The sequence below is a fragment of the Barbus barbus genome (assembly GCF_936440315.1).
Source record: "Barbus barbus genome assembly, chromosome: 27".
Lineage (NCBI taxonomy): Eukaryota > Metazoa > Chordata > Actinopteri > Cypriniformes > Cyprinidae > Barbus > Barbus barbus.
The window spans coordinates 17278912-17304012 of NC_136755.1; the positions used below are offsets into that span (position 1 = coordinate 17278912).

Sequence of the window (25101 nt, forward strand, 5' to 3'; positions counted from 1 at the left end):
AATTCATGCTCAGACTGACTGATCGGCAGTTACTAAGTACTCAGTGTTGTGCATGAGAGACCAGGAAATAATGTTGTTTGTCAAACACTTCGAACAACTGCAAACATTTAGAACAAATACAGTAGTATCCCATTCAGGGTTGAATGTCATCAGGACAGACATCCACCAGCTAAAAAGGAGTGAATCAAAACATAGAGATAAAATGGAGAACAACACATCCACACTGACTTTATAGAAACATTCTCTTCATGAATGTAGTATGAAGCAACCAATCAAGCTGAAAAATCTGAAAGAGTTGTAAGAATGTATATGTTAGTTTATAGAGCTATCAACCTGCATGACCCTAGGCATAGTTGGACTTTATGTGTGGGGGTTCAAAAGCATTCCTTCCTTTGGCCAGACCCCCATTCACAACTCAGATAAAACATGGCAGGAATGTATGCACGTAAAAAGACTGTGATTAACTAAAATAATAATATAATTTGCTAGCTTTTTCCCCAATAGGACAGTTACCATATGTTTTCTCTGACCAGTAATACATTTCTGTGTTAGAGCCCTGTTTTCCGGTTCAAATTCTGTTCAGGCCACCATATTCTTGTCTTCTTGCCATTATGTTTTGCCTGGGTACATAAGAATAGAAAAGAGAGAAGTGGTACAAGCCTTAGAAACAGATGAAAGAAATGCTCAGAAGGGTTTATAAAGTACTGTGAGATTAAGGTGAAAACAAATTTAGATGAGGAATATATATGAAAAATTAATTTGCAAAAACCGATAACTCAGTTTTGAACAATTCTCAGAACTCATGTTTTTTCATTGTGCATTCTAATTAATCTCAATCAAATTGCAGTTGTTGTTTTTTGACTTGGTTAAAAAATAACTAAAAAAACAACAACTAACTAACACAATAAAAACATGATGACATAATAAAAAAAAACATGTTTTTCGATAATTATTTGAGTTATCTGTCTTTGCAAATAAACTGTTCATATACACACACACATACATTTAGGAAATTCTTGTACTTAAGCCAAGAAGAGGATGACAGCAGCAGTAATTCTTTTCTTTAATCTCTTTAGGCTGAGAAGGTCATGTTAGCCTTCAGAGAGACAACACAATACTTTTGGATAGTTTATCACTTCCTCGGCCTTGAAGGGGAAGGAGATCACACAGCAAAACACATTAAATATGCAAAAACGTGCTTATTAATATGAAATGTAAAGACAACGTATAAGATTAAAAAAAACGAGAAATAGTGATATCTTAAATAAGTTAATACAAATACACACAAAGTGTTTGTATTCGGTTTGTATTCAAATTCGTTTATATTTTAACTTTTAAACACCCTTCTATTTTTAGCTCTTGGAAGTACAAAAGTTCAGTTTCCTCATTCTTAGTTTCATTTCAGGAAACAAGATTTACGAACATTAAAGTTTATGAATATTCACGAGGCTTTGCTGACGTGTTAATGAATATTCATGACTCTACACACCTCCAAACCACGCAGCAAGAGTTTACACCTCACTAAAGAATAAAGTACAGGTAGGCAAGCAAATTATCACTTTAACTCTTTGAAAAAACACTTCTTAATCATTTTTGTTTGATGATTTCAGAGTTTTTGTCGGAAGTAATAGAAAGCTAATCGCACGTGCTTAGATGGGAGCACTCTTTAGGAATCACAACCAACGTTAAACGCGGTCACACTTTAAAAATACTTTTTTTCTTGTAACGATGAAATGTCGGCGGTTTCGTATCATGTTGAGTTTATTGCCATTTTCTCTCTTGTTACTCAACTAAAACTTTAATACTACGAGTAAGAACAGATAACGATGGGTTGCAATGATTTTCTGACGGTTGCACTCACTAGACTTGCAAAAGTTGTAAGTAAACATCCTTCCTTACATTCGCAATGGAAAACTAGTTAGTGCCTACATCATACTGTGTGCTACACAGTGAACATAGTGAAACGATACACAGACATTGCCAGACGACCTCATTGATGAGAGAAAATGGCAAATTCAACTCAGTATTCAGTACACTGCAGATATAGTAAGTGGAGGATGTTAGTTTGCTATTCTGAATGTACCTGTGGATAGCTTGGAAGTTTAGCCTATCTAGACACTGTTCTGGTTTTTCTTTCTCCCTCTAGTTGATTCTGGGGATTTAGTTTGTTGTCTTCTCAGCAGCCTAGTTATGTTTGCTGCCAGCAGCCCAGGTTTGTTCTGTCACAGTTTCTAGTACACTCCTGCAATTATATTTTACCATAGTTGTCCTCTTGGTGAAAAGTGTACTGTATTATTTTCCAGGATGCCACAGTCACCTGTACAATTCCATACGTTCATATCTCCACAATCAGAACAGAGCACAGCCCATCATTGGTAAGAGAGGGTACAGTATCTATAATGATTAACTTCCTGGAGTTAAAGAAATATCTGAAATCTCTATTTTGTGTGTGAACCTGTTTGAATGTTTCAGGCCTGAACTCCATCACAGAGGTGCTGGCATACAATCAGCCTGCATTGTACTTTTGTGATGTCTGCGTTTTGAGAATAACCAAGTCTGATATCAGGAACCACATCATGGGCAGCATTCACAGATACAATTACATTGTAAGTTATTGGTTTTGAGATTAGTTTATTTTTGAGATTTTCAACATGACATGACAGATTGTTCTTTATTTTATGTAAGGGAATATGAAAATATACAATTTACTCTTACATTTAGTGCTTTTATTACATTTTATTTATGTACGATTACAGTTATGCTTTGAGTTTAATTTTCTTATGTGCATATTTTTGTTTAGATTTAATGCATTCTGGAGTGCCGATGTCCTGCAGAGTTTAGCTCCTACCCTGAAAAAACCTCACCTGCCTGTAGCCCTAGTAATCCTGAAGTCCTTGATTATCTTGTTCAGATGTGTTTGATAAGGGTTGGAGCTAAACTCTGCAGGACATCGGCACTCCAGGACCGACGTTGCCTACTATCATTGATCAATGCTTCTTTATTATTTGTTTTATTATATCTTGTAGCTTTGAAACTGCATGCTTCTCTTCTTCTCTTGTTGTGATTAGATGCACATTTTATCAACTACTTTTATTGTCTTCTGATTCTACTGGCAGCAGTTTTCCTATGTAATTATTTTTGGAACTTTCCATAATAGAAATCTCATCATGCACATGGGTGGACGTCTGATACAGACCTGACTCTTTTGGCTCGCCCTCTAATGGATATTGCAAAAAAGGTTGAAAAAAAGGAGGGAACAGGTGATATACAGGTAAAAAAAAAAGTATCAAAATCATTTTGTTATATATTAATATATATTCTTCTCACTAACCTTTCAATTTCTCTGATAAGGTTCTGAGTGTGGATGAAGTCCTCTACAAGGAGATGACATCATTGCCTGTCCCTGATGGTCTGTCTTTTGTCTTATCTTATTGCTCCACCTCAGTTTAAGGAAAGACAACTGTTCAGTGGCACTTAGTTGTGATTTTTGACTTGTGTATCTTTATTAACCCTCATCACATCCTCTTTCCACTATTGTCTTAGCTTTTGCTCAGATGACGAAGATTAAGAACCCTAATGCGCCTAATTTGCTTGTTCATAACAGACCGTCTGAAGGTATGGATACTGCAGTATGTTTAGTAATCAGTTTCATTATCATACTGTAGTAATTAGATACTGATATATGTTTGGTGTATTTTAATGTATCTATGTTCTGTAAAAGGTAAAGAAACCAGTGCTCAATGGCAGCAAGAGTCTGACAATATGAATGAGACTGCACAACTTCCAACTTTAGGATGTTTGGTCCCAACACAGTGTGTATCTACGACACCTTCGAGGTCAAAGTGTTCAAGAGTGATTGAACCCCAACAAGTCTCAACCTTTCCAACACCAAATCCATCTCTTCATAGAACCGTAGATCCTGTCAAACCATTATTCACATGCCAGGTATCTACACCTCAGAGTCTAGTGGATTCTCCTGTTTCATCTAGAATGCCTTTTCTAGAAAGCTCCCCAGCTCCAGTCCTCAGTCAACACATAAATCAGCATCAACCAATCCCAGGCAGAAGCTTTCAAAGATATATAATGTCATCTGAAAACCAGTGTTTTACTGAAGCAAGGACAGTCTCTGTTGTAAGACCACCAAGACCGTGTATCCCCGTCAGAATTCTTTGCGAGAATGACATTGTGCATGCTGGTGAAGATGATGGGAACAATTCTGTCCAGTCATTTGGAGTCAGCTATGAATCACATGCACTGCACCTGGCCCAAACCATTCCATATGAAATCCAGCTGCAAACACCATCTCTTTCAGTGAGCCACATGGTACCCGAGTCAACCCAGGATCTAGCAAACAGGCATGGAATTTTCAGGAATGAAAGTTCACCTGATAGTCCAGAGCCTGTCAGAGATGTGGAGATCGTTATCAGGCAGATCAGAACCCAAATGCTAACAGAAGCACTGGAATCGGCTACAACGCATGATTTAAGTCTGTTCATTGATGAGTCTAATTTACAAGAACCAATTAACACCGGCTGGGAAGCACATGGTAATGTACTTATATATGTAAAATATTATTCTTTTTGGTGTTTGTGTAATTCTCATTTATATTTACAGAGGAGCCTCAATCAGACACCTTAAGAGAAGAAAACACCTTTGTGTTCTCACAAAGTCCAATTGTCCAGTCTCCTCTTACTCAGACTCAAAGTCCTTCTGATCAGTTTCAATCAATAGAAGATTTTCTAGAAAACTACAATGGTCGAAAGCCTCTTATCGGTGAGTGTATCTGCATACTATGTAATCTAGCAAAATAATCGCATACAAAAGATGATGCATTGATTTAAATTCACTGCACCAAACTCTGTGTGAGCATGTTTGTCACAGGTCTACAAGCTGTTATTAAGTGCCAGAGCGTGGATGGGAATCCACCTCCATGCTGTTACATGTGCCAGCTGTGCTCTTTGAAGCTGAAGAAGAAAAAAATATTCAGCCATCTGACTGGCTGTGATCACCAGCGAAACTACTTAGTAAGTGTTTCTTTAGGTTGCGAAACTTACTCTCTTGCCAGCAACTGAATTAGTGAACTCTCCTTATCTACACATAACCCAATTTGCACAAATATACTATACAAAATATACAAAAATTCTATTGCTAATTGATCTTCTATTGCTTGTTGCTTATGTGAATGTCTTCATGTCGGCAGAAAGCTCTCCATCCACAGCTCTTGCCTAAAAAGAGGAAACACTGCAACACAAATGACATGCTTGAGGATATTGCTATCCAGCTGGAGAAAGAGGATGGAAGAGGACATATAAAGGCACTACCTACATTTATCTTTTTCATTTAGTTTTCATAGTCTCATGGGAATTAGATGTGATTGTGCAGAGCTGTATGGTAACTTTATGTTGTTCTAAAGGTGATGAGGTTGTCTGCATGTCTCATAAGTGAGGTACTAGAAAAGGATTATCATTGGTGTAAGTACAACAGATGAAAGCACAATACATAATTGTTACTTCATCAGTGAGAGCCAAACCGGTCTCACTATATTATTTATTATATGCATAATTTCTTGATGAAAAAGGCATGAAGGTGTTGAACTGTGGAGGCGATGTGGGGTGGAGATCAGGTCTGTTGTCTTTCAAGGAAGGAGCTAACAACACCACAGGTGAGTGTGTATATGTGTGTGTGTGTGTGTGTATATATATATATATATATATATATGTATATTCCCTGAACAAGAAATTGTAAAAAGGGAAAAGGTGCTCATTTATGGATAGAGATTGTAATTAACACCAACAAGATAAAGAAAAATTAATAAATAACACAATTGGATATAGAGTGCCTTATGATTTTTTCTAGATGTTTTATTACTTTATGTAATATTACTCCTGAAGTGATTTTGATATTTATACTGGAAAACAAAGCAAAAATAATTAAGAAAATTATTACTGGCATATATTGATAGATTTTCTTCTTTGTCTCAAGGTCCCGGTCAGACTCTTAAACGGCCAGCGGAGTCTGTGCTGCCCCCTTCTGATAACAACACCACTGGTGAGTGTGTATATATGTGTATGCAGTTCATCCTTTTTATGTCCGGATCAAATAATTTTTATTTTTTTCTTTAGTATTTTGGCCATGTGCTTTAGTAAAATACATAAACTTGCTTAAAGTTTATAAATATGTTTGTTTTTAGTCAGAGAATATATCTTAAGAATACAATTCAGAAAATGTCTTGAATTACGTCTGAAAATTGTTTTGCTCCATTGGTAAATCCTTATTTCTAACAAAATTTGTGAGGTTTACACTATTTTATTCTAAGGATGTTACAGGGAGACATTGATTTTTCTTTTTCTTTTTTTTGTCAAGGTCCCATTCAGACTCTTAAACGTCCAGCAAGATATATGCTGTCCCCTTCTGATGCACGGGCTTTTATAGCTCCTGCTGGAGCTCCAGCCCGTCAGATGTCCAAAAAAATGAAGAAGGGTCATCCTAAGAAAGTAGTATGTACAAACAAAGTTAAGGACCCTGTGTTTAAGGTAAGCCTGTCACTGCAGGAGGGACCTGTTATCATTGAGAGAGCATCTCTAAGAGAGACAACCACAGTGGCGCCTGAGATTGAAGGCCAAAGCCCTGCAACCACATGCAAAGACAATGATGCACCGCCTTTAGCGACTAACACACATTCTGAAGTTCAAATGTGCTTTCACAGCTGTATGTATGAGGAAAAGTTCACGAATCCTGCTCATTATGCATACTCAGGGCAGTGTGACCAGTCGCAAGTTATTCAATATCTTGAGCCTTCTCTCAGACCTAGGGACTGTGGTCCAGCAGATGAGGTGGTCACTGTCACGTATGCTGATTGGCCGCTGCAGGACTGGTCCTGTAATAACAACCAGTGGCTTGTAATGAGGCAAAACAGGGATGGAAGTGATTATTCTGAGTGTGCAAGTTACATGCAGTACTGATGAGAATGAGTCTTGAAGCATCAACAAAAAATACTTTGAGCACTTTGAACAGAATTCCTTCCAAACTGAGTGTTTGTTTTTTTTTCTTCAGTATTACAATATTTTTCTGTTTTTTTTTTTTTTTTTTTTTTAAACAGCCATGTCTTTGAAGCTGGTAAGAGATGGGTCTGAACCATTACTGAATTATTAAATTATTTGTATTTGGTAAGCTCAAAAAACTTAAAAGGGCTTCTACATAATATATAGATATTGTTTGTTCTTATCTGTAGTAATGCAGAATAATACACTGAATTTGTCAACCTATGCTTTAATTTTTTTTCTGTTCAGAATTTATTGGATTTTTCATCAGTATTATTAATTTAACTTCCATCAAAAAGACATTATTTGTTAGTTACTTCCTGCCTCTATATATTTGTTAGTTACTTCCCCTATATATATATTATTAGTAACATTTAAAAGAGCATTGCTGTGTTCCACTTAACAGACATAAATATTTTCTGTAACCAGTGAATATATGTATATGTATATGTATATGTATATCTGTTAACTTGGAATCAGTAATATTAACTTTGACTTAGTATTGAACAACAGATTTATTTTTTCTGGTATACTGTACTGTGTCACAGCTGAGGTCAGCAAGAAATACAAACATGCATATTACTGACTTCACAAGAAGGATTCCTCAGATTTAAAGAAAAAGTGTTTATAGACATTCATAAGATAAATGGTTGTTGTTTAAGTTATACATGTGAATTGTATGTTGACTTTGGTTCAAATGTATGCTTTAGAATCCAAAAAGAATGTCTATCTAGTTTGAAACTACAAGCATCACGTAGTTTAATTTTTTAATTATTTTTTTTTAGAAATGTCATTATTGGCGATTAACATTCTTGAAAATGTGATCAAGTTGTAGTAATTCATTTAGGTAGACATTCAACAGTGTTGACCGTTCAGTTCTGTTTAATCCAACCATGCTTTTGTCCTTACCAAGCAACACGCATTACCTTTTATATTGTTTCGCTCTTTTTTTTTTTTTTTTTTTTTTCTTTCTTTCTTTCTTTCATTAGTAATGTAGAAGTTAGTATTGATGTTAGACCAAGAGTAATTATTTTTAGAATCAGCCAATAACATTTAGACAGGATTTCTTAATTTTTGTCATGGCTGTAAGAATTCAATATAAATTTCTTATCACAAGTGTTAATATAAAAAAACATTTGTATTGTAACTGATTGTTTTAACAGTAAATTCACGTTTCTTCAATAAAATTCTTTTCACAAACCTATAATCTGAATTGTGTGATAATGTACTTGACATTTTGTAGGCTAAATATTGATTTGCTATACTAAAAAGACTAGTGGTGAGTAGTCCAACTTTATTTATTTTTTTGTGCAAAATTCAAGAAAAACATCAATTGTATTTATTCGTAATTCCACGGTTATTTTTTAACAGTACCCTGTTCAACCAGGTGATGGCGCCAAATGACCAGTTTACAACCAAACGGGTGAAGTGGAGTGAATTTTGTAATTGTTGTTAAATCTTTTTAAAATGTATTTATTTTAATGGATCAAAACATGAATAATTTATCGCATAATAATTTGTATTACAAAGGCATTTTAAATCAAACGGGTTTTTTACGACAACATGATGCGCGTGAACGGCAGTTAAACCGACTCTTTTTTTTTTTAGTCTATGAACCGACCTCAGCAGCAGTTAACTGACCTCTAAAGAACCGCGTACCCTCAGTATATTTACTCTAATATACTTACCTCACAAATATATATATTTAATTTTTTTTACTATTTATCACCTGGCGTCGTAATGAGTGTGATACTTGGTGGGTGGTTGTTTTGTTTGCTTGTTTGTTTGTGTGTAGAGGTGTTGGCTAGTCAGCTAAGTTAAGCAGGTTGAGTTTGATTTTCGAGTAATGCAGCTTGCTATATATTGTTTTGTACAGAGTCATCATTCAACATCGAAGATATTATAAAGACTCCAGAAAGCCCAGGTATGAGATGACTCATTAACATATTCATCATTTTACATTACATCTGACTTTAAAATAATATACGTAACGTTAAGTTGAAAATAATCCTACTAAACCGACGAGTTTGTTACTTCTCACATTTTACCCCATTACATGGTGAGGGCCTAACCTATAAACCAGATCTTTTTTCTCTGTCCACTCAATGGGATTTAATGTGTTTGTATTTCTTACAAAAACATTTGGTCTCTTTATAGGCAGGCGGGCAGAACCGAAACCAGCGGAGCTGTTAATCAAACTCAGGAAGCTGCAACAAGGTCAATTATGCTTCTTAAGACTAAATAAGTCAGTCAGAGTGTAAATCAAAACATTATTAACACCCATATATTGATTCCAGCCAAAAAACACTTTGAAGATGATGCGAAGGAAACTATGCTCTCTAGATGTGCTAGGAAGGAGGAGGAAGATGCATGTATGTAAATACTCATATTACTCTCAAATGGTAAATGAGTAATTCACACAGTACAATTAATTTAAATGAGGGAAAAACAGTAAAGAACAGGGTACTTTTTTGTTGCAGTAACTGCTGAAGCCCTACAGCTGGAGGGAATGCTGAATGAAAAGGAAGGTACTGTAGTCTAAAACCAAATAATGAGCCCATAAATGACATAAGCTTTGTTATATTTACGGTGTTAACACAAATACTCTTGTCGTAAAGAGTTAAACAGATCTCTGCAGCTTAAATGTGAGGACCTCCAACTAGAGGCACAAAGGTAAGCATACTTGGACACTCATGGGTATTAAGACACTTCAAATGGGAGCTGCTCACGTGTGAATCACAACATGAGTCACCTAAACATTGAGCTTTGGTTTCAGGTCATTGAGTCTTGTAAAGGGTGTGTATTCACTCGATACCTTATACAAATCATATTAAAATAGGATGATGTTGAGAGCAGCAGTTTGTCATTTTTTACTTAATTATAACACAGAATTGTTTGTGAGACGTACTAGAAGGCACCATTCCATTTGATTTACAATCTAACTTGTAACTATTTAGGCAACTTGAGCAGAACTATCAGAAAGAGGAAGCAGTAAAGCAGTACTGCTTTCAGATCCAGGAGACCAAACTAAAGCACAGAAAGATTCGGTATGACTTACTGTTTTTAGCAAAGATAAATGTTTACATATCTGTTTACATTCAGAAATAGACATGAGATGTTCTGTCATTTCTTAGAATACCACTGCATGTATTGCCAGAACGTCTATTGTAATGCCCACATTCAAACTGAAATGCCAAAACCCACTAGTTCAGCAGCACAAGCCATTACTGATGGTATTAGGAATAAATGACAATTATAAAATATAAGAGCGTATTTTATTATTAAGAGAGAGACTGCTTTTGAAATTCTAACTTATTTTAAATAATCTAATTTAATTTTAGGATGAAGTTTGAGAATCAGCTTCAGCAATTAATGGAGCAGCATAAAAACCTGTCCACCGTCTTTGTAAGTGGCCTATGAGAATGCATATCAAACTAAAAGCAACTATTCTTTCTTTATTTGTAATTGTAAAATAGAAAGTGCTTTATTTATAGAACAATAGCATTTGATAATGGCTTTTATGTTCCCTTTTTTTTTTCTCCAGACTCCACAAAGACTTCCAGCAGAAATACATTCTGCAGAGTACACCACTGAGCAGCTGTTGAAGGCTGGTACGTTTTATTATTAATTTTGTTCCATTGCTTAGTTTTTATGGTCCTCTCCAGTACAACCAGTGTGTAGTTGTGTGCTTAGTTGGACATTTGATCCATTCTGGTTTCATTCAGACGTAGAAGTCAAATTAGTCGTCGTTTTTCCAGAATGACTCATTTGGCCAGTCAACAAGGCAGTCACTGAATTCAGAATAGCATATTAGCAGACTACTCTGCTGAATAACGTTATGGCAGACATATTAAGAGTAGCATGATATTCTGGATTTAGCCATTTTTAAAAACATACTACAGCTAGAGGACTTGCAATGATGGGATTGCACAGGAATGTAACCTCATACCCAAGTGTCTGCGGACCTAGAACTGAACTCTTAACATTGGACTGACACCCTTAAACAAGAGACCAACATCATCCTTATAGTAATCTGATTCTTTCCTGTGTTTGTGTGTCCATCCCTACAGAACAACAGAAGCTGGAGCAGTTGAACAAGCTTCTGGACGGGTTAAGCCACACCCAGAATGCAGAGATGCACATGGACACTTGTGAAAAAGCACCATGAATACCTAAAAATTATTTTTCAAACTTAAGCTGAGTATCTAATACCTTCCAACAAATATGAATTTTAGAAAGAAGCAGCTTATATTATTTTCCCTTTTGTTCCATTGTTCTAATTTTAACTTGTTACCAACTGTATTGTCAACAAATGTTTGTGAACAAATACTGTTATAAACCAAAATCAAACCATTCCGTACCTAGAATTTGAAAGTTTCTTAAACCATTTATTTAGAATTTATAAAACACAATAAAAAAGTTTGTAAACAAGTCTAAATTCCCCAGGATTTGCATTTATAAACACAAAATGTACTGATGACACTCTTATCAAAATTCAATTCCATCATACTTCTAGATTAGATATTCCTCATTAGATCAGCTTCCAGTTTCCATAAATCAGTCCTATGACACATCCAGAGAGCACTCTGGGAAATCTTTGGTGTTCAGTAATACCGTTCTGTCTTAATTTAATTTTGCATTGACAAAATATAGGCTAAAGCCCAGTCCTGAGAATATCTTTATCAACCTAATATTTTACAGTTTCTCCTGACAACACAGTCCATGCAGGAATGTACAGGTATAGTATGTCTGAAACCATTGTACTGCAAGTTCTAATTGCCGGTGAAATATAATTAATTCAACTCTACCCCTCACATCACTTTCTCAGCTTTCAGTCCACTTTCTTGATTGCACACTGTTGATAGAGGAAAGATGAATGAACAGGCCTCCTTTCATTTTAATACATCCCTTACATACTTTCCAGTCATCTCTTGACAGTTTCAGGTTCCACAGTTTCTCTGTTCTTTGCCTTCAAAAGTAGCGTTGTTTACCAACCATCTATGGTTTCCTTTATGCCTGTGATCCATTGGCACAGTCACCACCAAAGAATAATTTCAGCATGACGTGTCCTGGGGCATTTGTGTGGTGTACTTTAAAGAGGGTGTGTTTTGGTGCCTTCAGAGTAGCATATCTCAGCTTCTGCCCAGACAAGTTAATTTCCTTTGGAAGTTGGAAATTGTGCACACTTGTACATGTACATCTTATAGAACTTATAAGGTCCAGTAGAAAAAGAAAAAGCTGAGAAAAGCCTCTTGAAGTTCGATCCCTCCTTTGGCCTGACTTGTTTCTATGTTCTGTATGGGATGGTGTGTGATTACTGTAAAGAGGTATGCCCTGATGCCTTATAAGGGCAAAATGAATCATCTGTGGGCTCAGATTGGCACAGAGCGAGGAATATTCCTCCTGCTGCAGCAAGAATCCTCATATTTGAGGTTGTGCTATTTTTGTGGTCTGTTTATATGAGATCCATGGACCATGTTCTGTAGATTACTAGTCATTTAGCAGACACTTTTATCTGAAGCGACTTACTTGCTTCTCTGTGTCGGTTCACAGGAGTATTGGGGATGTTTGGTACTTTTTTTTTTAGAATGCTTTCAGGTTCTCTCTACAGTTTTCTGTAAGGAATATTGGCCCCTTCATCCATGTTTTATCCCAGGTTATTCCCCATCTGTTGAAGCAGAGTGACAGATATGTGAGTGAAACATCCTACTAAGCTCTCATCCATCAGACCACAAATAGTACAGGAGATTCTGTGATAGTCTGTTTCATTTATTTCTATCATAAATTAAAGCAAATAGATTGGAGGCTGCAAACAAACTCATATTTAAATTTCATGGCATATAACAACACTGAATTATTGCTGAAATTTACTGTTGAAAAAAAAAAGTATATTCTTAAATTCTAGGCATACTACAAAAGAGCGTAAAGTCAAATAATAAATACGTAAAAGGAAAAATATTATCTGTCAATAAATATTCCTAGAAATTAAATGCTACTTTAAAGGTGCAGTAGGAGATCTTGGAAAATGCGAACTTTAGCCTGATAGCACTGAAAGCGAATGTCCCATCCTCCCTGCAATTGCCGTCCAAAGCCACGCCCCCCGTAATGCATATACGCTCACAGACCAGAATGCCAGAGGCAACATTACTACAATAGCCTACATCAGTGGTTCCCAATTCCAGTCCTTGCAGCCCATGCTCTGAACATTTCATATGTATCTCTTATCACTTGCCACGTTTGTTCTATTCGACCGTAAGTGCCCTGCGAAGTGGACATCACCGGATATTCTGCCATGATTGCAGTTCGACGCGAGCGTATATGTTCCATATAAAGTGCATTAAAGTGTGCAAGACATTAATTTAAATAGTATTTATTTACAGAGGTATGTTATGTCACACTTCACACTTGTCTAGTAATGAATGTTCCGAAGTGAAGTAAATTTCAACAGATTTCCCCTGCTCAGGGAGTAGGGAGCATGTCAATCGGAACACAGTTCATGCACATAGCTCTGTTCTGCCTGAATCGGGTGTGTTAACTAAGTGAGACATGCGAAATATGCAGAGCGGGGGGCGCAAGGACTGGAATTGGGAACCGTGCTGGGCTACATCATGTGCCATAACCGGTGAGAAAACTTTATAGTACAGTTAGTAAAAGTATTACAATACCAGGAAGGAAGATCGGGTTATTGATGTTTGTCTTCCAATTAACGTGTTAAACGTGTTTTGATTGGACAAACATTTCTTGGTCCTACGCCTTCCACAGAATATATTACTACATATAAATGCATTTAGACCACATAACTTAATGATTGCTATTGGGATTTGAAGAGACTTTCAACCAGAACAACAAAAAATGTTTCTGAAGACAATCACCTATTGCACCTTTAAGTGCTGTGCTCAGAAATTATATACTTCATATATAAGATATAAGCAGAAATAAAATATACATTCACAACAAATATTGTACAAGGATCTCATGTGATTGATCTAATCAGACTTTGCTCTGCCTTCTCTACATTTCCCTGGTCCCAGCAACACTCTTCTCGGTTACGATAAAGTACCTCAAAACGACTGTAGACTTTCTTTTCTTTGCGCATGCTCTCTATTCTCTTCAGCAGATTGTCCCTCTCCTGTGGGTTGACTGGAGTTCGGCTGAACCGGTTCCGGTTTTGAAATTGGAAGGATGAATTGGAAACTTCTTCTTCCTTGCCCCCCTCGACTTTCCCAGACTCTTCAGTCTGCTGTCTATTTTTCTGGCTATTTGCAGATATTTGCTCTAGGATCACCTTGGTATCATCCCTGAGGTTGCTGCTAAATATCACATTTGAGGTAGAGGACTGATAGCGTGATGGAGTTGGTTTAACATTGGGTTTGTTGTTCTCTACTATGGTTGAAGGTGAAATGGATTCAGATGGTTTCTCTTTGTCTGAGGGCTCCTCTTGCATCTCAGGGACTGTTTTCATTGACTTGTCCTCTTGAGAGTTGGAAACTCCTGAGTGCTTCTTTTCTCCCTTTGTCCCAAGGAAACCCTTTAATCTCTGTGTTTGTTTCTTGAGGAAATCAAGGGCCTTTGTATCTTTGCCATCAGAGTTCCCTAGGTTTAGGGAGCTCAGGCTTTCTTTAGACTCTGCATGGGTGATTCCCGATGAGCTGAAGCTGCGAGACTTCTTAAGCTCACTCTTTTCAGCATCTGTTGCGTCCGTAAGAATCTCCTCGCCGCACGAGATACGACGATGAGAAGATTGAGAGGCTCTGAATGGTTTTAAGAACTTGGGTGATGGGAAAGGTCGAAGTGACTTTGTTGGTTCCTTAGCTGGCTCTTTCTTTGCTACATCAGCTGTGCTCTCCGTCAGAGTTTTGCTGTTCGTGAGTGGCCTGTCCACACAGATTTCAGATGGTTTTGTTACAATCACCAAGCGCTGTGGTACAGGATCTGTTAGTGTAATCGTTGACTCTTGTGTCTTTAAAGAGGACTCCGCTGAAGTGACAGGCACATTTGGAACTGTGTTTGCTGTATCAGTGAGCTTTTTCATGGCTGTTTCTCGACTTTTAGTGCCCAAATCGAACTCTAATTTTGAGCTCTTTCTCTTTTCTTCGAAATCTTTGAAGTACTGAAGTCTGCTTGCTGGATCATTCATGTTTAGGGAAGAAGTTGTTTGCTGAGGTCTTGAAGGCTCTGTTGGCTGTGTAACTTTATTGTCCTCAGGTTTAGGGTTGTCAGGTTTCTCAGGTTTCTCCTTTTCTTTGATAGGCTCCTCTTTGGCATCTGTGATGGTAGTCAAATCTCCTGTTGATGCATTTTTAATCTTATTTTCTTCTGCTTTTTTATGCTTATTCCAGTCAAACGGCTCTCTTGATAGTGACCTCCTCTTCTCCAGAATCTCTGCCACAATAGATGAGTATCGAACAGGCTCACTCTCATCTTTCTCCTCTTGTAACTCCCCACCAGATTTAGCTTGCAAGGAGCTGTGTTGCTCCAGCTTTGAGGAGCTGAAGATTAAAGAAGACCTTAGTCTTGAGCTCCTTTGCAGCATTGGGTTAATTCGAGATCGGAAAGACTCATGCTTGGTAATGCTGATTTCCCTTGGTTCCCTTTGTTCCCTCGGTTCTGGCTCCTTTTCATTATCTGTTGAAGATGCTAGTGATGATGCTGAAATGGCTGGCTTTAATGTGTCAGTACTTGTGGGACCCAGGTCAGAGCTAATGTCTTTCACTTGATTCCTATCTTGTATGATGGGTTTACCATAGCGTGGCCGCAAATCAAGGTTTGGCTTAGTTGGGATGTTTGGACGCTCTCTTAAATGAAGGCCTGGTCCCTCTGAGCCATAAAGTCTGCTGTCAGGTTGTTGATGTGGCTCATCGAAGGCATCTGGACCCATTGGCTGATGCAGGCCCTCCTCTCCTGCATCTTCACAAGTGCTAAGATAAGAGTTGATTCTCCAGCTCCGCAATCCCTGCTTTACACTGGGGTCCTGGGACTGCTGTACCTGCTCTCCAGTGGAGAACAACTGCTTGTGGTCAGGAGGATGTGGCTGAGTTGGCGAACTCTGACAGGCATATGTGTGGCCCGTAGCAGGCCTCTTGTGGGTTTGTGGACCATAGCGTCCCCCTCCTGAGTTGTAATGTTTTTCTGAATCACTTTTGAGGTCGTCAGTGGACAAAACATTCAGATTTCCCGGTGCTTCAAGTTCAGGATGATATGAAGAATCAGAGTGTTGCTCTGTCTGGTACATGCCATAGTTAAGGCGGTCATGGTGCCCACGCTCAGAATCCGGTCCCATGCCCTCGCTATGATAGTAATGTTGTTCTTGCTGGTAATGCGATTCCATCTCCTCCAAGTTGTTCATTACACGCTGTTTCATATACTGCCGGGAGGAGGCGTAGGTCTCATGGGTGCCCTCGGCATAGCTATGCCTCTTAAAGGCATTCATTTCCAGCTGTTTGGAGGCTAACATTGAGCGTCCTGGATCCAAGAATGACTGTTGCATCCTGAACTGCTGTGTTGCATATTTTGTGACCTGCAAAGGACCAGCACCTGTTTCAAGTGTATGGCGAAATGGGTCCTCCCTTCGAAAAGGTAGTATGGATTCAAGACGATCCCCAAATGGGTAAGCAGTAAGTTCAGGCTGACGAAGATATCCTCTGGGATTCCTTTGTGACTGAGTCCTTTTTAAGCCATACTGATTGCCAAGGTAACTACTTGTATTGTCTTGTGGCATAGGTACAAGGGCATTTTCAACAACAAGAGGCTGAGACTGAGCAAACAAGATCCGAAACTCCTCATCAAATGTGGCAACTAGTTCTCCAAGGAACAAATGGGCAATGCAGCGGTGGATCTTCTCAAAAGACCACATAAAGCTGTAGAAAGAGAAAAAATATATATGTTCAGGTGTCATCTTTGTCATATTCAACTGGGCATGCATTAGAGTTGAATTCTTATCTGCCACGGAACTCACCTATAATTTCCACTGATCACTGCTCTGCAGTCTGTCAGAAGAAAACGGTCCATCACTTGACCTTTAAATGATTTTCCTGTGCGGCAGAAATAGGTAATGCCTGCCACTGTCCGTACCCGCATCATCTGTAACCAGTGAAGTCACCATTAAGCCTGCATTTTCTTAAAATACAAACTTAGGCTAGTTGAAGTAAATTTAACTTACATGGATCATGTCCAGATTAACTTTACAGCTTGCCACCATGTTAACAAAATGATGGGCATTTTGTTCATCCAGCAGAATGTAGACAGGCACGTGACGTGCTGTAGCGTCCAAAAGATCAGAGAATATATCAACATCTGTGAAAATATCCATCACCACTGCAATTACCTGTGAGAAAGAGGAAATAAACATGAAATTAGCAGTTAAGATTTTACATAACATGCAATTATGGCACAAAAATGATCCGTAACTTTTGTTTATTTTGCAGTGACCAATATCACAGTTGTATTGGACTTTGTACTATCACTATCAGTACTGATGTACAGTACCCTCACTCTCGCTTTCATTTATTAAAGCCATTGCATAAATGCCCTATTTGTTTATTCCATGAGCAATAACAGGGGCCACTGACATAAAATGAGTAGAATTTGGCTGGTCATATCTTAATTTCATGTAAGTGTACATTGTTAAACATATCTAAAATAAGATGTTAAAGTAAAATATTTGTACTGATGAAAATGATTACTGAGTGGACCTTTCATATTCTTGATTTCAGCCTGACATCAAGCACTTACCTGATGAGCATTTTTGATGAGTCGCCGGGCCTGCTCCTTAATGCTGGGCTGCTCAGGGTCAGCAGGGTTTACCAACATTGTGACCTCTGTGGGCCCCACAAAACTATGTTGCTGCAGAGGCCAGCCAAGTTCTAGTCCTGGTGCATCCAAGTCAGAATGCATTGGCCAGTACGTGTCAGAGGACCCATCCTGATCTATTTCTCGATATGGCAGTTCTGGTACATTTCCGGCACTCTGTGGTGAGTGCAGATTGCTTTTAATATGTTCAATCTCTGACCTTGATAAAAAGTCAACTACATTAGCACTTTGTAAAAACTTGTAATAGCCCTCAACATCCTCCTCCACCAGGGCATCAATAGCCATGCGATACTCTTCTCGGTAATGCGGACACAAGTAATTGGGATCCAGGGGGTTGTCGCCCAATGAAGAACTTTGTGAGCGGCGGGCCATGGTAGAACAGGGAAAACAACCTGAAAAACAAAATATTTCAATAAATAAGCGTATGAAATGATCTAAACCGCATATGTAAACTAAAATTTATGGTCACATTTTATTTTAAGGTCTAATTCTCATTTACAATGACTTAACAATGAACAATGAAATATTAACTATGACTTTTGCCTCAATAAACTACTAATTTGATGCTTATTAATAGTTAGTAGTTGTTAAGTTTAGGTGTTTGGTAGGATTAGGGATGTAGAATATTGTCATGCCGAATATGTACTTTATAAGTACTAATAAACAGCCAATATGTTAATAACAGCCATGCTAATAATTAACTTGTTAATAGCGAGAATTGGTCCCTATGCTAAAGTGTTTCCAAATTTAGATATTACTTTTTTCCCCCATTGTTTTTACCAATAATAATTCTTCCAGAAAGTGTTTAAATTTTAGCACAAGCATGTTTGTTGTTAGCTATTTTTTGTTAGAACAAAACAACAACAACAAAAAAAGCCTTTTAATACCAGAATACAATAAAAAATATAAAATAGAGCACTGTCTTTTGGACTAATTTTTTTTTATTTTTTTTATAATTACCGTACAAAAGATCCAGGAAGCAAATTCTGCATGCCAAGCCAGTGTTTTAAATTTGCATATTACATGTTGCATAACACAGATGTTAAATCACCAGTGAGTCAACAAGTGTATTATGAAATATTATGACCCCAAAAAACATTCTACTGCATGCTAGTATAGATCGACCTGCTGAAAAACTAGCTGCTTGACTCATTGTGTACATATGAAATTCCTAGCTGTTCTGTGATCTTCCAAAACATGACCCCTAAGCAAGGTTAGGCCCCAGTATGAAGGTTTTTGTAGGTTGTGGGCTCTTGTGTACATTTGTTTGTATTTTAGACATCACCATGGCAACAGCCTGTTGGCGAATGACTCATTGTGGGCAAGAGGGGAAGCGAAAAGACATCAACCGAAAGGGAAAAACTCTAGAAACATGTGACTGAATCAAAGAAGGGAGTGTTTTTGAAAGAGACTTACATGCACGATAGAATCAAACTTTGAGCAGATCGTAAATTAACTAAGACATGCTGTGGCTGATTCATAACATGAACATTCACTAACAGAAATGTTATGGAATTGTATGTGTGTGTATGTATATATGTGTGTGTGTGTGTGTGTGTATATATGTGTGTGTGTATATATATATATATATATATATATATATAACACACAGAGGTACATTTACTTGAGTATTGTACTTAAGTACACTTTTTGAGTATCTGTACTTGAGTATTATTTTTTTCTGGAAACTTATGACTTTAACTTCACTACATTTGAAAGACAAATATTGCACTTTTCACTCTATTACATTTCTATCAAGGTCCTTGAAGTAGAAAGTCATTACTATGTAGCTGCTTTGAAAGTCAGTGGGTGATTTTAATTTTTTTTTCTCCAAAACGTGACTTTCTTTTTTTTTCAGACAGTTTATCAGTAATCACTCTTGTAGGGCTACATGAATTTCCCAGCATTTCCCAGCATTTTTGTGAACACTGACCAGTTGCAAATGTGATATTTATTTAAAACAATTTAATAATAAAAAGTTAATAATGTGGTATATATTAGACACAATATTGTCTGATTTTGCTAAATTGTGTGTGAAAATATTACCTATAAAGCCACAGAAGAGCTGTAGTGAACTCCTAATAAAACACAGGTGTTGGACTTGAAGCAGCACTGCACAGACCGTTCTGTGTGTGACATCAAAATACAGCGAGAGTGATTAGACAGCATTTTTTAAATTTTTGTTTTGATGTCAAATAAGTTTTGCTTTTTTGTTAAAGCAGTGTTGCTGTTGTAAAGTTACACAGCTACAGTTGTGTTGCTGGGTTTTAAAGCAGGTTTGATTTTTTTTTTTTTCTTCCTTATCACTCTGTATTTACAGGATTTCACTGTCCACTCTGTTCAAATGTGGATGAATGGCTACACATAGATGTGTGCAGACATGCTGTCAGAGCTGTGTGAGATCACTACCATCCTGCTTTTGTGGGGGAGGGTAGGGGTGTTAAATAATATTTTTTTGTTGTTGTTGTTTTGTTTTTTCCCCATTGCTTTTTAAAATTCTAAAAGCTCTTTATTCCAGAGATACTACAAGCTAGCCAGTGCATTCAGTAGGTGTAATGTATTGGAAGTTGCTTCAGAGGTATTGCAAGTATTATATACAACAATAATAAAACAGTGCATTGACATAAAAAAGGAAATTTACTTTTGGTACTTAAGTACTTTTAAAAGCAAGTACTTCTGTACTTTTACTTAAGTAAAAATCTGTCTTAACAACTATTACTTGTAATGGAGTAATATTTGAAAAGCAGTATCTGTACTTTCACTCAAGTAATGGAGTTGTGTACTTTGTCCACCTCTGTGTGTGTGTGTGTGTGTATGTGTGTGTGTGTATATATATATATATATATATATATATATATATATATATATATATATAATAATATTATTATTATTAGCGTCTTCTCATGACTAGCCTTGATTATTATCAGTTTTCTCATTTAATCTGAAACCTGCGCTGTCAGCATGTTTCTTTATGAGAGTTGACACCCAGACCAGTAAATCGTGTTGGAGTGGATTCAACCAAGATTACCAGACAATGTACTACTTCACTGTTAATGTCACCATTTATTAAGACTGAATTTTATTTAAGCCTTTAATCTTTATAAAAATCTATTACTACAATGATTGACCGATAATTTTAATTCAAACTTATTTGTATTGATTTCGCAAATGGATGGCAAAATGTGAAAAAACCCCAAGAGAATCATGTTAGGAAATTACAGTAAGCCAGGGCACAGAAACTTTATACCTGCGGGTCTACACTGCAAGTGCCAATAGTCATATAAATCAATTTTACTTTTCAAGATATGTTTTCATATATATGTCTGCATAGACATCATTCATGTACATATTCTTTTTTTTAATTGAAGAACATAACGAAAAATTACCTAGGCAGAAAATGCTTTGCATTCCTGAGATAACCTTAACAATAGGCAGTGAGACTGACATATAACAGGTAGTCAGTGTTTCGGTAGCTTACTTTCTGCAATAGTCTTAATCATTTTCAGCAAACACAAAGAGATTTTTGCATGACCAAATTTTTTTTTAAATGAACCCCTGACTCTGATGAATATTTGGCTCATTGTGAATTTCTATTACATTTACAGCTGTGACCATTTTTATGTGATATTCACAGGCAGAATAAAGGATAATTCAGAAATACTGAATTTATATGAACATCTTTATTTGGACACTGACTTAATATATTATGTAATGTTGGTTATTTGCTAACATTATAGTTTTTTTTGTTTTATTTTGTTTCTAAATTTATTGGTATCGGCCACTGTTGTAGGCCTATATATTTAACTGTGAATACTCATTTCCTCCATTTTTACCTTAAGATTAACTTTGCCATCACCTAATCCTCATGTATATTAATATTTTGGAAATACTAAAAATGTAATAACGCTGTTAAATGTAATCTCAATGTATCCATTTTTCATATTGAATATAATAATGTTGTTATGCCTGAATTAAATTTGAATTTTAGCTTGTAAAATGACTGATTTTGTTGGCGCCAATAGCTTTGCGGTTAGAGCGCCAACAGACAGTGCAACTGTGCTCACGGTGACCCGAGTTCGAATCCCGGGTCGTGGTCCTTTGCTGATCCCGCTCCCCTCTCTCTTCGGCCAAAAAAAGCTTCCCTGTCTACTCTACCCTGTCCTGTCCAATTACAGGCATAAAAATCACATAAATAAATCTTTTTAAAAAAATACAGATTTTATTGTGTGTGTGTGTGGGGTGGGGGGTATTGGACAAAATACAGTAGAATTTAAATTGCAGACATTTTTTTCAGTTATTGGCCATAATATAGAAATAATTATAAGTTTATTGGTATCAGCCATAATATTGGTGCTGCCTTAATCCTGACATGCTGTACATAACTCTACATACATTTGATCAATTCATATCCAACACTATTGGGACACTGAATCTAGCGTTTATCGATCTAAAGACCACCAACAGGTTTCAGATATTTTTATCTCAGGCCTACATGTAAATCATGCTAGATTTACCCAAACTCTCATTTCTGCCACTGATCAATTACTAACAACACCCTCTTAGTAATTTCCATAAAAAAAGAGCTTCATGTTTCAACAAGTGCAAAGTCTTATCATAACTCAAGCTCAACCATATGTAGAAAATTATGAAATATGACCGAACGCACATGTCTGTTCATGGTGTGGTTCACCTGGGCCTCACCCACAAAAAGAATCGGTGCAAGTACTTGGATTTACATGGATAGATAATTTAATATTTAGAGTTGTGCAATGTTCGAAGACCATGATGGCACTGTGAGGAGAGGACATCCTGAACCAATCCCTAACCAAAGTCCTACTTGATAACAAAGGAACAATTCTGTGCACACAAGACACTGAACCATCACATTTCAAAGATCAATAGTAGACGTAAACTCTAATAAAATACGTATAATTCATAGATTTAAGAAAGTTTATGAAAAAAAACTGCCAGAATTTTCACACTGCTGTCAAAGCTTCACTCCATCTTCAAAACGATTGTTCAAACAAGTTATATAATTCTCAATTGTTTTAATGTTTTCTTCAAAAGTCTCTCAAATGGGCTGCTGTAGTATAGAGTGTACACAGTTGCGAATCTCTTATCAGATTAATGTGCAAACAACGTTTAAAAATAAAAATAGCTTTCAGCTCAGGCTCGTAGAGAGTCTCTGCACTGTCAACGTTAATCTGCTCGTTCACACTGCGTGACTCGTATTTTTGAAAGTTGAGACTACTGGGTTTTTCTTACCTTTACGTTTGGAGTTACTTGCAGTCGCCGGTAAAGAAACTTTTTCCGTTCCGACAAAGTCGCCTATTTTTCACCCCCTGTTCAGCGAACGCATCCGCGGTACATTCCTGGTGTCGGTGAAACCCCACCCAAAACTATTCAGCTTGAAGGCGAAAACCAGCCCTGGCGAAACCTGTTCGCGTTCGGCCGAGTCCTGCCCGCCGACCGTCTCAGCCCCATTAAGATTACACAGCACTCCGTTCGCAATGAACAGCTCAACACTTTGAATTTCAGTTGTGAAACTCCTCCCAACCATCGCCGGCGTCACCGCTCATCTACAGGAGACAGTTACAACAATACCGTCAACTATAAAGCCGAATACAATACTTATAAAACCGAATAGGGTTTTTACAGCAGGCTTTGTTACAGTTTAACTATTTGCATAACCGGCAAAACACGAACAAATATGCTCCTTGGAGTTCCACGAGCGCACTCCATATCCCAGCTCACCCTGCTCTTCCTCTTTCCATAACGAGCAGACAGACAGATGGTGGATTGTTACTCATAGGACAAAGGCGCACCCAGTTCATGATCACACTGCTGAGTTTTTTGTATGTCTGGTGGTACAGATGGCATAGAAGATAAATGATTCATTAATTGTTCATGATTTAAAACTCTATTTCTGTAGAATAACGTGCCTCTAAAGATCACATCAAGTTGCTGTGCACATGTATAAAAAACGAGAGCCATCTTAAAATCATATTAAAAGTTAGTGTTTTTTGTCACAGGATTTTTCCTTGAATCAAATACACAGTAATTTCCCCTCTTCTTTTTCCATAATATATGATATTTAATATTATTAAATATTTTGTATTTACACTATATATACATTTAGATTTTATAGTGTACATTATATTTTATTTAAAATACTTTTTATAGGTTTTTTCCTTAGGTTATGTGAGAACCCTTATGTTCTTTAGCTGTTAAATTCAGGATGTGAACTCGAAGAGAATCAGTATATTCGTTTATTATTTTCACTTACATAATGCGACTTACATATAGGGTACTGTAGGTCTTAAATTGTCAATATTTGTACAATGATTTTGTATAGTGAACAACAGATTAAAGGGATTAAACCATTGAAAACGTACAAATAGCTGCACATATTCTTTTACAAGCACATTATTTAATATACACCACCTGAATTTGAGCACCAGTGGTTAAATTAACAGTAAAACTGTCAACACTCTTACTAGTACATTATTACTGTTATTAATTTAAAATTTCAAATATCAAAAATTCTAATAAAAAAGCAGGATCCACACTCCATTTTAAGCAAAAAGCAAAATGGATCAAACATTTTGATACTCTGCCTTGCTCAGTGAATTATTCAAGATAATATAAAAATAATCAAAGTTATATACATGAAAGGAATCACATTTTCTGACTGTAAAGTTCACCCATTTTAATTGATGGATATATCAACATTTCTTCAGGTTAATATATTTTAGTTGCAAATTAATTTTTAAGTGAGACCAAAGGACAATTTTTTATGCCAGCTCTATAGTGTCAAGACATCCCAAGAGCAATACACTACATACTTTATGAGGCTATAATGATTATTGGTTACTTTATTGCAATTTGTAAAAGAGCACAATAACATATGCATGGTGAGGGGTGGAGTAAGTCAGAGGATTTTTTTAAAGACATCCGTATTTTACTAGACTTTCGTCTTTACTGGTGTGGGGAAGTTTTCTTAGAATTCTGTGAAGATTTTTTGCTGTTTATTTGTGTGAGGCAAGTTTCATGTCCCCTTTCTTGCGAGATTGATTCTGAACATTTAAGCATTTCTGTATCTGACTGAACTTAGCAACTCGGGTAACTCAGGTAAGGGAGGGTGTGAGATAGGGTGCGGCCGCCGAAGAATGTGCCAGCGCAACTGAGAGACATTCACCACGCCCAGGACACGCTCATTCCTCAAACGCACATACACACCTCCAGCATACTT

At 36.9% G+C, this 25101-nt stretch overlaps 3 protein-coding genes across 5 annotated transcripts; 2 read left to right on the plus strand and 1 right to left on the minus strand.

The window, feature by feature from the left end:
• Positions 1-1446: 1446 nt before the first annotated feature.
• Positions 1447-8245, plus strand: LOC306847654 (uncharacterized protein). Of its 2 annotated transcripts, none has more exons than XM_079381728.1 (15): positions 1447-1539; positions 2147-2212; positions 2304-2375; positions 2473-2606; positions 3158-3271; positions 3352-3409; positions 3544-3615; positions 3722-4546; positions 4615-4773; positions 4882-5024; positions 5201-5314; positions 5414-5471; positions 5579-5662; positions 5983-6048; positions 6364-8245. In XM_079381728.1, the coding sequence occupies exons 2-15, from the start codon at positions 2191-2193 to the stop codon at positions 6960-6962; spliced, it is 2520 nt and encodes an 839-aa protein (XP_079237854.1). In that variant the 5' UTR covers positions 1447-1539; positions 2147-2190; the 3' UTR covers positions 6963-8245. The 2 variants fall into 2 exon arrangements, with proteins under 2 accessions (XP_079237854.1, XP_079237855.1); XM_079381729.1 differs by having other exon boundaries at positions 4630-4773; positions 6364-8239.
• Positions 8246-8432: 187 nt separating this feature from the next.
• LOC306847656 (synaptonemal complex central element protein 1-like) lies at positions 8433-11475 on the plus strand. Of its 2 annotated transcripts, XM_079381731.1 has the most exons (10): positions 8433-8796; positions 8917-8964; positions 9198-9257; positions 9338-9412; positions 9521-9568; positions 9659-9713; positions 9998-10087; positions 10382-10445; positions 10585-10651; positions 11111-11475. In XM_079381731.1, the coding sequence occupies exons 1-10, from the start codon at positions 8781-8783 to the stop codon at positions 11206-11208; spliced, it is 621 nt and encodes a 206-aa protein (XP_079237857.1). In that variant the 5' UTR covers positions 8433-8780; the 3' UTR covers positions 11209-11475. The 2 variants fall into 2 exon arrangements, with proteins under 2 accessions (XP_079237857.1, XP_079237858.1); XM_079381732.1 differs by lacking the exon at positions 9998-10087 and having other exon boundaries at positions 8622-8796; positions 11111-11465.
• LOC306847655 (protein FAM83H-like) lies at positions 11400-23632 on the minus strand. The gene is made up of 6 exons (XM_079381730.1): positions 23115-23632; positions 17772-18241; positions 17200-17364; positions 16996-17120; positions 14101-16897; positions 11400-12708 (listed from the first exon to the last, which is right to left on the minus strand). The coding sequence occupies exons 2-6, from the start codon at positions 18219-18221 to the stop codon at positions 12688-12690; spliced, it is 3558 nt and encodes a 1185-aa protein (XP_079237856.1). The 5' UTR covers positions 18222-18241; positions 23115-23632; the 3' UTR covers positions 11400-12687.
• Positions 23633-25101: the final 1469 nt, after the last annotated feature.

Excerpts from the sequence above, each read along its gene's own strand:
- LOC306847654 (XM_079381728.1), top strand. The coding sequence starts at position 2,191 with ATGTTTGCTGCCAGCAGCCCAG. Across the intron at positions 4,547-4,614 it reads CACCGGCTGGGAAGCACATG|AGGAGCCTCAATCAGACACC; the intron begins GTAATGTACTTA and ends TTATATTTACAG. Across the intron at positions 5,025-5,200 it reads ATCACCAGCGAAACTACTTA|AAAGCTCTCCATCCACAGCT; the intron begins GTAAGTGTTTCT and ends TCATGTCGGCAG.
- LOC306847656 (XM_079381731.1), top strand. Across the intron at positions 9,413-9,520 it reads GAAGGAGGAGGAAGATGCAT|TAACTGCTGAAGCCCTACAG; the intron begins GTATGTAAATAC and ends TTTTTGTTGCAG. Across the intron at positions 10,088-10,381 it reads CTAAAGCACAGAAAGATTCG|GATGAAGTTTGAGAATCAGC; the intron begins GTATGACTTACT and ends ATTTAATTTTAG.
- LOC306847655 (XM_079381730.1), bottom strand. The coding sequence starts at position 18,221 with ATGGCCCGCCGCTCACAAAGTTCTTCATTGGGCGACAACCCCCTGGAT. Across the intron at positions 17,121-17,199 it reads TTAATCTGGACATGATCCAT|ATGATGCGGGTACGGACAGT; the intron begins GTAAGTTAAATT and ends CACTGGTTACAG. Across the intron at positions 12,709-14,100 it reads AAGTCTACAGTCGTTTTGAG|ATGGGGAATAACCTGGGATA; the intron begins GTACTTTATCGT and ends CTGCTTCAACAG.